This window comes from Heterodontus francisci, chromosome 8 (assembly GCF_036365525.1).
Source record: "Heterodontus francisci isolate sHetFra1 chromosome 8, sHetFra1.hap1, whole genome shotgun sequence".
NCBI classification, from domain to species: domain Eukaryota; kingdom Metazoa; phylum Chordata; class Chondrichthyes; order Heterodontiformes; family Heterodontidae; genus Heterodontus; species Heterodontus francisci.
The window spans coordinates 69,083,547-69,097,550 of NC_090378.1; the positions used below are offsets into that span (position 1 = coordinate 69,083,547).

Here is a 14,004-nt window from a genome sequence, read left to right on the forward strand (position 1 = left end):
GGATAAAACTCATGAGCGGGAACCCTGATTTTCCTTCCTTTGGCCAGGTGCTGAGGCCAACTGTAGCATTCTCATTGCTAATCTGGCTAGGGTTAGCTAATTCGTACGGACCAAGAACTAAAATGTGGGACCTTCCTTGTCTTTATGGCTATATCTGTATGTCCCTACCAAATTGTTCAGGACATATCACCACCATCACCCCTGCACTCCCCATTTTACATCCTTATGAGAAAATGTCTCTGGTTTCCTGACATTCCTCTACAAATCTATATCATTGCAGTCTCAAAACCACAGCCATGCCCATTCTCATTCTGATTTACTGAGAGATTAAAAAAGCCAAATTAGCTGCCAAAAAGTAGGTTTTGTGGCAGACTAATTCTACAGTTGATGGGTCATCAATTCCTGTTGCCTTCCTCACCTACCCTTGTGTTTCATTTGAGTTTGAGCTTCAAGAGATTAAGAGCAAAGGTTGAGACACATTTTCAAACTGCACTGGAAGTAAACATTTTAACTGGAACCCAGAATCAGTATAGTTAAAAGAAACATTCAACATGATTAATACCACAAGATTGATAGGGGGGCATGTTGCCCAAATTCTTTCAAGTCAATTTGTTGTTTATGTGTTGTTATGCATTACCAGCATGAGCAATAAACATCCTGATGTTTTCATTGTGAGGCTTTGTAAAAGAGCCAATTTGCTCCTTTGTCAATTCCCATTGAAAGCATTTAACCAATGTGAAATTGAGACATGCAGCCTAGTAAGACTCCAGGTTTGATTTCAGTTCTTTGCTAATGTTATGTTTACGCCGGGTTGCGGGATATATTATGCATATCTGATTTATCTCAGATCAATGTATTAAATCACCAACTGGTTTATTTACAGCACTTTAAAATATATCAGTTCTTACAAGATCTCAGTACAATATCTTCTCAGAGCAGTCAGTGTGTTTTCTGTGGAAGATCCTAGCTGTGTCTTTTAGTTTCACTTTTAACTCTTAAGTTCCACCCACAGGCTTAAGCAATCAAACACAATGAACCAGATAAGTGGACAAACTGATACAATCAAACCAGAATCAATCAAACACTACAACTAACTCAGCTATTCTGAAATCATGTGGTCCTCAGATGTTAGTTAGTTTCAGAGCCTTGGCTAAAAAGGGGGAAAATTCAGCCAAGATTCCTACTCCTGATTGTTACTCAGTGACAGTTGCTAGATGTTTGGTCAGGACAGCTGTATATGCCCTACCACTGTCAAATAGTTCACTGACACTCATTGTCCAGGCTTATATGTGAAGATTAGTCACTTGGGCAAAGTACTGGAGGGACACCTGCCACATGCGGTTCCATACCCATGTATGAGTCAGAGAAGAAAACCTGTTTGTAAACATTAATGCAGAAAATGACTTAGATGATGGGATAGAGAGCCACATATCCAAGTTTGCGGGTGACACAAAGTAGACAGCAGTAGACGGAGGACCCCCACCACACCCCCCCCGCCCACCACGGCCCAACCGACCCCACTATACAATGTTGCATGATCGCCTTAAGAGTGATGTCCCTTTAAGAACTCAGTATGTTAATGAGCTAAGTACCAGTATGTAGTCATGTGACTACAAGCCAGAGTCACACTGCAACTGTAATACCCAGATGAAGGTTCTGTAAATAGTTTGCTCTGTACTATATCTAATAGTTTAGCTGTCAATAAACCTGTTTGAGATCTTCAACAAACTGGACTCCATGCATCTCATTTATGTTACATCAGACAACATAAAAGAACTCATTACACACAAAACTACCCCCAACCAACCCCCCTTGCCTTGCCGGGGCCCGGCCGACTGACCCTGGCAAGGCCGCAGAGATTTACCTTTTTTCTGGGCCAGTGTCCATGATCCTGCTGTGGCTGGGCTCAGTCCCAGCAGTGGCCACCGCTCCCGGTGGCGCTGCTGGGACTGAGAGCTGCCGGCCTGCTCCATTAGGCGGGATTTCCTGCCTTAGAGGGGCGGAAGTCCCGCCAGAGGCCAATTAAGGGCCTGGGGAGTGTAAACTCCTGGTGTGGCTCCCCAGGCCCAGCTCAACCCCGACTTTTTGGCCTGGCCTCCCGCCCAACATAAAATTCCAGTCAAGGAGCTGGATCACAGATCAGTCATTTTCTCATTGAATGGTGGAACAGACCCCAGGGGTTAAATGGCATGATACTCTACTGTAAAACTACAAATAGAGGTTTGCTTTGTACCTTAGAAAGAAACTCTTCCAAGTCAGTTTTGACAGCAAATCGGGGAATGTTGGTGTGTGTGAGGCTGGAACTGTGCATCAGTTTTTTCACTCCACTGATCTGTGTCATGAGTTGCTGCTTTTTCTTCTTGTCTCTGTCCTTCTGTGTGGGGGAGGGCATCTCTACATCATTCTGTTTGTCTGTCAGGAAAGGGTAGAAAATTCGACACTTTGGATTAAATTAGGAATTTAAATATAAAAAACACCTGTACCTTTGCTTCTCACATGACTTGTCTCTTCTGAAAGAGTAAAAAATGGAAACAGAATTGCAAGCTGCACTGAAAGCAAAAACATGAGATGGATTCACATTCAGCATGAATATAAGAAAATTTAGATTTCCTGGATGTAACTTAGTCAGGAGGCAAAATGGATGGTAATGGATCAACTGCCCATTATACATCGCACCCAGTTTTTCTTACGGGAAAACTGGGCTGGTATGTAATGGGTAACCCACGCCAAAGTTGAATTTCACCCTCATTAATACTACAGGAATCACGATGGAGCATGTTGTTCATCCTTTCCAAAATGATCATCAATCAACATCACAAAAACATGCCCATTATTACATTGCTGTTTGTGGGACCTTGCTGTGCGCAAATTGGTTGCTGTGTTTTCTACATTGCAACAGTGACTACACTTCAAACGCACTTTGTTAGCTGTAAAATGGGCTGTCCGGAGGTCATGAAAGGTGCTATATAAATGCAAGCCTTTCTTTCTCTTTTAAAATCAATTTGTTAGGTGACATAGTCCCAATGACTTTTAAAAATGCTTTTTGTTATTTTCCAGTGGTCTAGGCTGCAGCTGGTAATTCACAATTGTGTTAGTTTCCATGGGTACCAGTTGTTCACCAATGCTTTCCCCAAATAGTCACTCTTCACTCTCAGCAAGCTATTCAAGCTTGGGGGGCATCACAGTCCAGGCCAATATTTCCACCTGATCTTGGGCAGGGCAGTATCAGGGTGTTAAAATTGGCTACAAAGCAAAAATCTGCAAAGGTTCCCACTCTTGGTTTGAAAATGTGTTATGTGTGAACACTGGGTGAGGGCAGGATTCAACAAGACTGATGCTACCGAAAGCCTGTCAAGTAAGGTACTGGAGCATAGCCAGCACCTGTAGAACTGCATTCTTGCCTGTTTAGCATCTTCAGGAGATGAAAAGAATAAATTAGGGATACTTTCACAAAATGGATACCACGGTTCTTTACTAGCCAACGTTTCTTAAATGATTTATCAGTATTCAACCAAAAGTTTCTTTTTTAAAAAAACATATTAGAACAATCATCTTTTCTTTTCCTTTTCTACTCTGCAAAGACAAACACTAATAATCTGACATCGCCACTTCACTAAATGTCAAAATCTTTTCAAGAATTTATACCACTAAATACGGGATTCAATTTACTCACTGCTGAAAATCTTGAGATATATCTTAATGAAAAAAAATCAAAAAGAAATGACTATTTCCCAAGTCTAGACAATAAAGGGATTTTGTGCTATAGCTACTAATGTCCATTAGCATTCTGAATAGCACCATATGGACCAGGAAATGCAGCGGGGCTTATTAATTAAATCAGGGGTTTCCTCTTCTGATGGCTTTTTTCAGTGTTTTTGAGGAGAACCATTAATCTATTATAGCTACATATTAAATCCCATAATATCATTTTCATACAGAATATATCAACCAAGTCTGTACAAATCTTACATTCAGCACCAGAGCTGATCAGTTTCTCTTCAGACACATATTGAATTGGTGACACCCAACTGCTGTTTTTCATCTACCACTTAGATAACAGATCATTATATTCTTTAGACGAGATGATGTTTATCAACAAGAATGATTTTTACACCAGAATTCATAGGCTCTACCCACCAACCTGATCAATTTAAAGTCCTTTGTAACAGAAAGCAATTAAGCTGAACCAGGTTGCATCTAAGAAGCAAAGGCACTATTCAGAAACATTGCATAAAACTGACATCAATGGATGTTTTTCCTCTGTACAGACTATCAATGGATTACATGGAGGGCTTCCCTATTCAGAAGCTCTCTTGTCAATTTGGGTGCTGCTGGTGAGCAACAGCAGGAAAGGTTAATGACATTGTCTCAGTAGTACTCGATTATCTTTTACATGAGCACACTTACAAATCTACAGTTGGATTGACTAAATTATGGCAGCATCAAGCCTGAGCTATAACAATCAGCAATGACTCAGTAAGCAGACACTGAACAATGAAATTGGGAGGGAAGTCCCAGGGCATGTCCCAGTAAGAAACAGCACCTGTATGAGGGATGGAGAGCAAATTGGAGGGCAGAGAAAGTAACTTGCCAAGCCATAACTGGGTCATATTTAGTGAACGCTTGATGATCAGTGGATGGGAACTCAAACAATCTATTTCAAAAGCACAGTAAGTTTCTTTGAAAGGAAGATTTGTAAAAGCCCAGATGTTTGGATCTCTCATGGGAATCACTGAATCCTGTTTTCCATGGCAACCAGGAAATGGAGCTGTGGGTAGAACATCTGTGCATGATAAACCATCTGTCACTCCTTTGAGGGATGCATTTAATGTAAAATATACACTAGATGGAACGTCATGCATCAGTGTTGCTGGTGGGGTATTAAGTCCTGGGATTTGTTCTGCCCCATTATATGGAAAAGGACATAAAGGGACTGGAAATAAGAGTACTGAACTGGGGGAAGGCAGATTTCAATATGATAAAACAGGATCTGGCCAAAGTGAACTGGGAGCAGTTTCTTATAGGAAAGTCTACATCAGACCAGTGGGAGTCATTTAGAAGGGAAATTGTGAGGGTTCAGGTGCAGCATGTTCCTGTAAAGGTGAAGAGTAGGAACAACAGGTCAAGGGAACACTGGATGTCTAGGGATATAGAGGATTGGATAAGGAAAAAAAAGGAGGCGTATGGCAGATTCAGGGTGCTGAAAACAGCGGAGGCCCTAGAGGAATATAGAAAGTCTAGGGGAGTACTTAAAGTAATTACTCAGAGCAAAGAGGGGGCATGAAAAATCACTGGCAGACAAGATAAAGGCAAATCCCAAGGCCTTTTATAAATATGTTAAGGGCAAGAGGATAACCAGGGAAAAGGTGGGGCCCATTAGGCATCAAAGAGGCATCTATGTGTGGAGCTGGAGGACATAGGTGAGGTTTTGAACGATTACTTTTCATCTGTGTTCACTATGGAGAGGGATGATGTAGGTGTAGTGATCAGGGAGGGAGATTGTGATATACTTGATCAATTTAGCATTGTAAAGGAGGAAGTATTGGCTGTATTAGCGGGCTTAAAGGTGGATAAATCCCCAGACCCAGATGAGATGTATCCCAGGCTGCTATGTGAGGCAAGGAAGGAGATAGAGGGGGCTCTGACACAAATTTTCAGATCCTCTCTGGCCACAGGAGAGGTACCAGAGGATTGGAGGACAGCGAATGTGGTACCATTATTCAAGAAGGGTAGCAGGGATAAACCAGGTATTTACAGGCCAGTGAGTCTAACATCAGTGGTAGGGGAATTATTGGAAAAAAGTCTGACACAGGATTAATCTCCACTTGGAGAGGCAGGGATTAATCAGGGATAGTCAGCATGGCTTTGTCAGGGGGAGATTGTGTCTAACAAATTTGATTGAATTTTCTGAGGAGGTGACTAGAGGTGTTGATGAGGGTAAAGCAGTTGATGTAGTCTACATGGACTTCAGTAAGGCTTTTGATAAGGTCCCGCATGGGAGATTGGTTAAGGAAGTAAAAGCCCATGGGATGCAGGGTAATTTGGCAAATTGGATTCAAAATTGGCTTAGTGGCAGGAGGCAGAGGGTGATGGTAGAGGGTTGTTTTTGTGAATGGAGGCCTGTGGGATAGGTGCTGGGACCCTTACTGTTTGTAGTGTACATTAATGATTTAGACGTGAATATAGGAGGTATGATCAGTAAGTTCGCAGATGACATGAAAATTGGTGGTGTCATAAATAGTGAGGAGGAAAGCCTGAGACTACAGGATGATATAGATGGGCTGCTAAGATGGGAGGAGCAGTGGCAAATGGAATTTAATCCTGAGAAGTGTGAGGTGATGCATTTTGGGAGCACAAACAAGGCAATGGAATATACAATGGATGGTAGGACCCTAGGGAGCACAGAGGGTCAGAGGGACCTTGGGGTGCTTGTCCATAGATCACTGAAGGCAGCAGCACAGGTAGACAAGGTGGTTAGGAAGGCATACGGGATACTTACATTCTATGCCTCGGCTAATAAAGACAAGAGCAGGGAGGTTATGATGGAGCTGTATAAAATGCTGGTTGGGCCACAGCTGGAGTACTGTGTACAGTTCTGATCACCACACTATAGGAAGGATGTGATTGCAATGGAGAGGGTGCAGAGGAGATTCACCAGGATGTTGCCTGGGCTGGAGTATTTCAGTTATGAAGACAGACTGGATAGGCTGAGGTTGTTTTCCTTGAAGCGGAGAAGGCTGAGGGGGGACCTGATTGAGGTATACAAAATTATGAGGGGCATTGATAGGATAGATAGGAAGATATTTTTTCCCTTAATGGAGGTAAATAACTAGGGGGCATAGGTTTAAGGTAAGGGGCAGAAGATTTAGAGGGGAGTTGAGGAGAAATTTTTTCATCCAGAGGGTGGTTGTAATCTGGAACACACTGCCTGAAGAGGTGGTAGAGGCAGGTACCCTCACGACATTCAAGAAGTATTTAGATGAGCACTTGAAACGCCATAGCATACAAGGCTACAGGCCAAGTGCAGGGAAATGGGATTAGTTAGGACAGGTGCTTGATGGGCAATGCAGGCGTGTTGGGCCGAAGAGCCTGTTTCTGTGCTGTAAAACTCTATGACTCTATTGTAGCAGGGTACCCACTGTGAATCTAATGTGTGCACATATCGTGGCTCCCTAGTGCAATGTAGGTGATTTGTCAAGACAGATTTGGCCTTAGTAGGCATGAAATAAATCGTACAACAGTCCACTGTGAAAATATTGGTAATTCTTTAAAAAAAAATTACACCTCAGTCTTGCACTGTGCACATTTAGTGAAAGAATGTTTATCTAGAGGCAATTCTTCAATTTTTTTGTGGTAGGTTCAAACCAGCTGCTATGAAAATGTACAATGTAATTTATGCAGCCTGCAAGCAGCACTGAAAGGGCTAGGCGGCATGCACAACATAAGATCCTATGGTCTCTGCAAGTTAGCTGATCTCAGTATGGACAGAGAGGAGGCAGTGAACAAACATTAATACAAAAACAAAATACTGCGGATGCTGGAAACCTGAAATAAAAACAGAAAAAGCTGCAAACACTCAACGGGTCTGGCAGCATCTGTGGAGAGAGAAACACAGTTAAGGTTTCAGGTAGATGACCTTTCATTAGAGTTCTGATAAACGCCATTGACCCTGAAACGGTAACTGTTTTTCTCCCCACAGATGCTGCCAGACCTGTTGGATATTTGCAGCATTTTCTGTTTTTATTTCAGCAAGGACAGATATTGGGGCAGCCATACAACTGGCCTCAGTGCTGCTGGTGAAGGAAACAATTTCTGCTCAACACTCAGTGGCACCTGATTAAAAGTGTACAGATGTCATACAGAATAGGATAAGGCTGGGCTGTGATGGCCTTCATGTTAAATAACCTGTTGAACGTCAATGGGCTGAATTTTATCGGCCCCTCGACGCCACGGGTTGCTGTGCAGGGGCCGGTAAAATTCTACGGGGAGAGGCTCACCTCGATCTGCAACATCGAGAAGGGCCCGCCGCATATTACCAGCGGCAGGGGGACCTCGGTGCGGCCCCCCCCGCCGCTCGGCAGCAGCAACCCAATTAGAATATGTAAAACGCTACAGATTATGAATTCCGCCACCTCTTGCTCCACACTTCCGCATATTATGTAGAACGGGCAGCCGTCACGTGCCATCCAGTTCACTAACAGAAAACCAGACGGGACAGCAGAAGCAGGAGTGCTGGACAGTGAAGGTAAGTGCAGATTTACAGGGGTCTCAGCTCTGCATTCTGGAAGTGGAGGGGGGAGATTACAGGGGTCTCAGCTCTGCTGCAGAAGAGATATACAACGCCAGCCACTGAGCTACAAGATCCACCATTGAGCAGGCGATCGGCATGCTGAAAAAGCGCTTCCAATGCCTGGATAGATAGGGTGATGCCCTGTACTACGGGCCGAAATGGCCAGCTCCTTTCTTTGCTGCTCGCTGTGCTCTGCACAACTACGCACCCAATAGGGGGCAAGCCTGGCATGATGAGGGGAGACATCAACAGGATTCCTTGTCAGACTATGAGGGCACTGAAGACCAACAACAGGAAAGGTGCAACAGAAGGCAGATGGCACCCAGGCTCTGCATGCAAGGCCAGCAGTGAGCTAGGGATGTATGGTAGTGGCTTATCAGAAAAAGGCTCTCTGCTCCACATCTGCAGCATCTCTGTGTAAACATTAGAGGCAGCAGCTAACTGAGCCAATGTCCATGTCACTGCATCCATGGAGACACTCATGAGTAATGGTGGCATGGCAATGACGTTATTGCATTTGTTGGCTCTCCTGAAGGGCCAACGGTGCAAAGGGATGGGACATTGGCGCCGCATGCCGGCACACATCATTCACACAGAGAAACTGAAAAGGGTGGGGAGGGGGAAGGACTGAAATTAGCGGGGTGGGGGGGTGGAGCGGGGAAAACTATTCCTACTGGAAGGGCTTGAGGATCATAGGTGAAGTTTGGGGGGGAAAGTTCGGAATATCAAATAGTGTTTTTTGGGAGGATAGGTCAATTTATTTACTGAGTGCTCAGTGGGCGGGGTGGGGGGGGGGTGCGGGTGGGAGAGGGGATTCAAAGTTAAATTTAACCTTGATTGAAATTGTTCCGCCCCTTCCAATTAAATGAGCCCCGCACATAATATTGCGGGGTCTCAGGGATGGCGCATTCGCGCGAGATGCATGCCGCTGTCAGAGTGCGCCGCCGCGAACTGGCGCACTCGTAAAATTCAGCCCCATGGTGTCAGTTTCCCTCTGGCCAAGCACCTATCTTCACATGCACATCTGGATATCGAGCAACACTGGGGACATTATGATCCTACCTTTGCCTGAAGTATAAGCACATACATTTTGCAACAAGTGTCACTTGATAGCAATTAGAAGTTGCAACTCTGGCTGATTTCCCAATGCATAACCCACCGAATGTTCCTTCTCTAATTTCAGGGAAACTGGGGTCAATTGTATTGCCCCTACTGCTATCCTGGCTAAGATCAACTAACTCACCGCATACCAGTTATTGTACCAGGGGATTTGCTGATCTCTATGGTCAGTGGCTTTACCAACTGAGTCAGGGTAGTGAACTCTTTTACTAATTGAAACATTAAATGACCTATTGTTGAGAAAAAAATGAGTCAAGGAATGGAATGCACAAGACAATGAAATAGTCAATGCAGAGGGGAAAAATTAGAACAATTAGAACCAATTAATTGACATTGCTGGCCAGTAAATGTATCAAAAAAGAAGCTTTTGGGAGCATTTTGACAGGGATTTAAAAGATATAAGGCTGGATCTCGCCGATCTCGGCGGCGCGCATCAAAAAAGTCACAGCACATGTGCAACTTGTGCGCCGCTGAGCCGCCATGATATTTTGCACGGCGGCTCATTTACATGGAGGGGCGGAACGACCACCTCCGATGACATAGAAGGGATGGCCACTCTATCCCCAGCAATGGTGTCCAGCGCCACTGTGCAGGCGCCGGCGCCATTTTTAAAGGGCTTCAAGCCCTTCAGTAAAATATACATTTTTAAAGGTCCCGGTGTTCGGAAAATAAAAATTAAATTTTATTACAACTTTGAATCCCGTCTCCCAACCCCCAAATGAGTGATCCATATATAAATTGCCCTCTGTCCCCAGATAAAACTTTAATTCATATCCTGAGCTTTCCCCCTGAACTTTATTCCCTTTGACCCTCAACTCCTTCCCACCATCCACGCAACCAATCGTGTTCGTTTTTGCTGCTTCCCCCACTCCGTCCTGAAAAATTCACTCCTCCCTGCTTCCCACCAGTGTCACACCTCAGATCTTCGAATGGAGATCCGAAGGCATGTGAGTTCCAGCCACTGGCCGGAATATTGGTGTAGGACGGCTATTGGGACAAGGTAAGTGCTTTTGCATGTATTTAAATTTATTTACATATTTAAATGAAGGCTCTGCCACCGAGCAGCGGGGGAGAGCCGCCCTGGGGCCTTCCCGGTGTCAAGGCCCGCAGCGGGCTTCTCCCGGAAGTATATTCTGGGCCCACCCACCACGACACCCGACGTCGGGGGGGCTTATAAAATTCAGCCCAGCAGATGATCAAAGGAAAACACATGCTCAAGTCAGGTGTTCAGACTTTCTCAGGAATTGTATGGAAATTGAACTATTTTCCCATTAGTCTGCCAAGTAAATCACTTCATAGTGATAAATGATGTGAAGCAACAAAACAACACATGCAGAAATCCATTAGTATGGGGTTGTAAATACCATTGACGCCTATCAACTATTCTATAACTTAGTACAAGTATGTGCTTGGATAACTAAGTGATGAAAAGATTGATTTCCAGCCAGCCTTGCTTCTTCACCTTTTATGTCATATACATTTACACAAGATACCTGTAAACACCTGTGCGTTTGAGTATACATAATATTTTATGAGCTTGCTAATGTTAGATTTTTACTTCAATTTTGATCAAGATATAAGTAAGAAATAGAAATCTTAAGCAGCTTTCTTGCAATGGTTAGTGTAGTATTGAATCACATCGATCAGGAGCGTCCCAAGTATGAACCCTAGCCTGCAATGACTTCGCTGATCTTATTTTGGACTTTTGCCTACACAGCAACAGTGAATGTACTTCAAAGTAATATGTAGGATGTGGAATGCTTTGGGTGATTTCTGAGAGATGTGGTAAGGTGTTATATAAATGCAAGTTATTCCTTCTTTAGGGCAGTAAGCTATAATTGGCTTCAGTATTGCTATGGAAACATTCAGCATATGTTTCTGCTCTTGATCTCTACCTGTGACTTCCCTCTTTCCTTTGGTTGAAGAGGTATTTGTGGATGCCAGATGGAAACAGGATCAGGCTGAGATCTGATGCCTTTAAATTGGTCACTCACCATTCAGATTCGCACATGAAGAATGGCCACTAGGGAATAATACTAGAATGCTGCTGGTGCCCAGGAAAAATACTGCAGCATGTGTCTCCAGATTCAGGATAAGTAAGGAGAGAGGGAAAGAAACTTCTAATTAAATACAATATTGTAACAATACGCTATTTACACACTCACTTTTGGCAGAATGATACAATGGTGGTGCAATGAATGGCATACATTCTAATTATATATTACATATTATATATGGTCTATAATTAACAGCAGTGAATGCTCTACTCTGGGAAGGTCAGAAGAACAGGATTAATTTAAGTTCTAAAATGGATGTGGAAACTCTTCAATCTGTTCTCTTTCCTGGCTGTTGTTACTTGGCAATTTCTTATGGAAATGTTTTATTATTTCTATTTTTTTGCATGGTCTGGTGCTGAAGATGTTTTTGTGTACTTCAAAACTGAACATGAATATTCGTACAGAATTAAAACCAACAGCAACTTTGATGATCTAGCAGGTGTTAAACTCCAGAAAGCTTGTTATGGAAGGACAATGCTGGAGCCTATCTTTACTCAGTTTCCCATTTATTGTACAGAGTAAAAGGATTACAAACAAGTAGTTCGTCACTCAAACCCTTCACCAGTCTCAGTAAGTGTCTGCTTATAAGTGCTGAAGTAAGACCCCAATTAACACCCTCCAACTACATATAATTAAATAACTGATACACAATTAACAGATTAAAAATGGCTGGTCTCCCACATTCTACCCTCTGTAAACTTGAGGTCATCCAAAACTCTGCTGCCTGTGTCTTAAGAACATGATTAGTTGTTACATAAATACATGTTACTTCTTTATTCAACCATGGTGTTGTCCTGTAGAATGACTTTGACAAGGCACAGAACAAGAAGAGCAGGCAAATTCAGGACACGATCATAGAAAAAGAAAAAAATTGAAACCTAATGTTTCACACTGGGTGTGGAACCCAATTTAAAACTGTTGAATAAGTTTATTAACCTAATCCGCACTGATTTTTGCATTCATAATGACCCAAGATTTCCTCGGAATTTCTCCTGCTCTGTTGCCATAACTTTGCAAAAGAGGCTCCCTGTGAAGTTATGGCGATGAAATGGGAGTAGCCCTGAGGAAATTCTGGGCCAATATAATCTCATCTGTTTTCATTGTGAAACAGATAGAAATGTTACCTCCTCTTGCCTGGTGGAAACTAGGTAGGCAAGCACACAGGTGGGCAGTTAAAATGGAGTGGGTAAAATACCTGCTCCATTCCAATTTTAAAATGCCTGATTTTTTCAGACTTAAGGGACGCACACTTGTCTCAGGCAGGTATAAGCAGGTATGTTTAAAACTTTCTGTTGCAGGGCCAGGAGGACCAAGAGTGCTGTTCTGAGCCTCACAAGTAAAGTGTAGGACTCCCCTGTGCCGGCTGGCCAGTGGCATGTTCATAAAGCTGGTCCGCCCGCTGCTGCTCGCAGACAAGCTGGCCACTCACTAGTAAATTTTCCCACCCGGAAATTAAAATTCCCACCATAATTTCCATAAAATTAGTCCGTAGTGCTTAATATTTTAATGATAGAAGACAACACAGAATGTAAAAAATGGCTAAACATATTCGTTTATTTGTCATTTTTAAGTAAGAGCGCACACACTTATTTTTCTCCATTCCTTGGTGTCTCCAGTTTGCTCATTTCCCCGGCAACCTGTTCCCAGGCCTCTATCAATGTTGTTTTGAGCCAGTCACTTCCTATTTATCGACAATAGCCAATGCTTATTCCACAGGACAGCACCATGGTTGAATCGAGTGAAAAAAGTGTATTTATGTAACAATGAATCACATCCTTAAGGAATCCCAAAGTGCTTTAATGGATTATGTCTTTGAAATGCTGTCACTGTTAATGTGTAGCCAAAGGCTGCATCCAATTCTACATAATGACTAGATAATTTGTTTTTGTTCCTGATGGTACTAGTTGAAAGAGGAATGTTGGCCGGGAAAATGGGAGAACTCCCTGCTTTTCTTCAAATAGTGCCATGGGATGTTTTACTTTTAGCTGAGCAGCAGACAGTGCCTTAGCTGAACTTTTCATCCAAAAGATTAACTTAGGGAAGACTAGATAAATCAAGAAGCAGTGGTTAGGTTATTGCAAGCTTGAATTTTAAAAGAATGTGGTGATGATTTTCAACTTTGCTGTCTGGGTGGTGACCTGACAGATTGGATCACCTGCCCATTGTATAACCAATGAAATAAAAATCAGTAGGTTCTATAAAGGGGCGGGATCCTGTATAACAAGACAGAAATGTTGAAAATTACCCCTTATAAATCATAAGTGTAAAGGAAAGCTGAAGTAGGCAAGCAGCTCCAAATTTTAAGAAAGAATGTATTAGCGTAGGAGATGGTATAATGAGTCTTGATTTCAACACAGAGGTGAAAGAATGTGTAGGATGTTGTATTTGTAACTTAGGAAATTTCAGAGGGAAAATGATCATAACAGTTTCATAGATAAAGAAAGAAAGAAATAATCACTGTCTGGTATGTGCTCATGACCCAAAAGAGAATCCTTCTTTTGATATTCCCTCCAAGTGTGGAGTTGCCTGGCTTCTGAT

At 42.9% G+C, this 14,004-nt stretch overlaps 1 protein-coding gene across 4 annotated transcripts in view; it reads right to left on the reverse strand.

Annotated features, from left to right (window-relative positions):
- The window catches only part of pde4ba (phosphodiesterase 4B, cAMP-specific a), an 832,714-nt gene that overhangs the window by 19,257 nt on the left and 799,453 nt on the right, over positions 1-14,004 (reverse strand). For all 4 annotated transcript variants that reach the window (XM_068037289.1, XM_068037290.1, XM_068037293.1 and 1 more), the window contains one exon: positions 2,234-2,412. In XM_068037289.1, the coding sequence (XP_067893390.1) occupies positions 2,234-2,412 (179 nt within the window). The remainder of the gene's footprint in view (positions 1-2,233; positions 2,413-14,004) is intronic.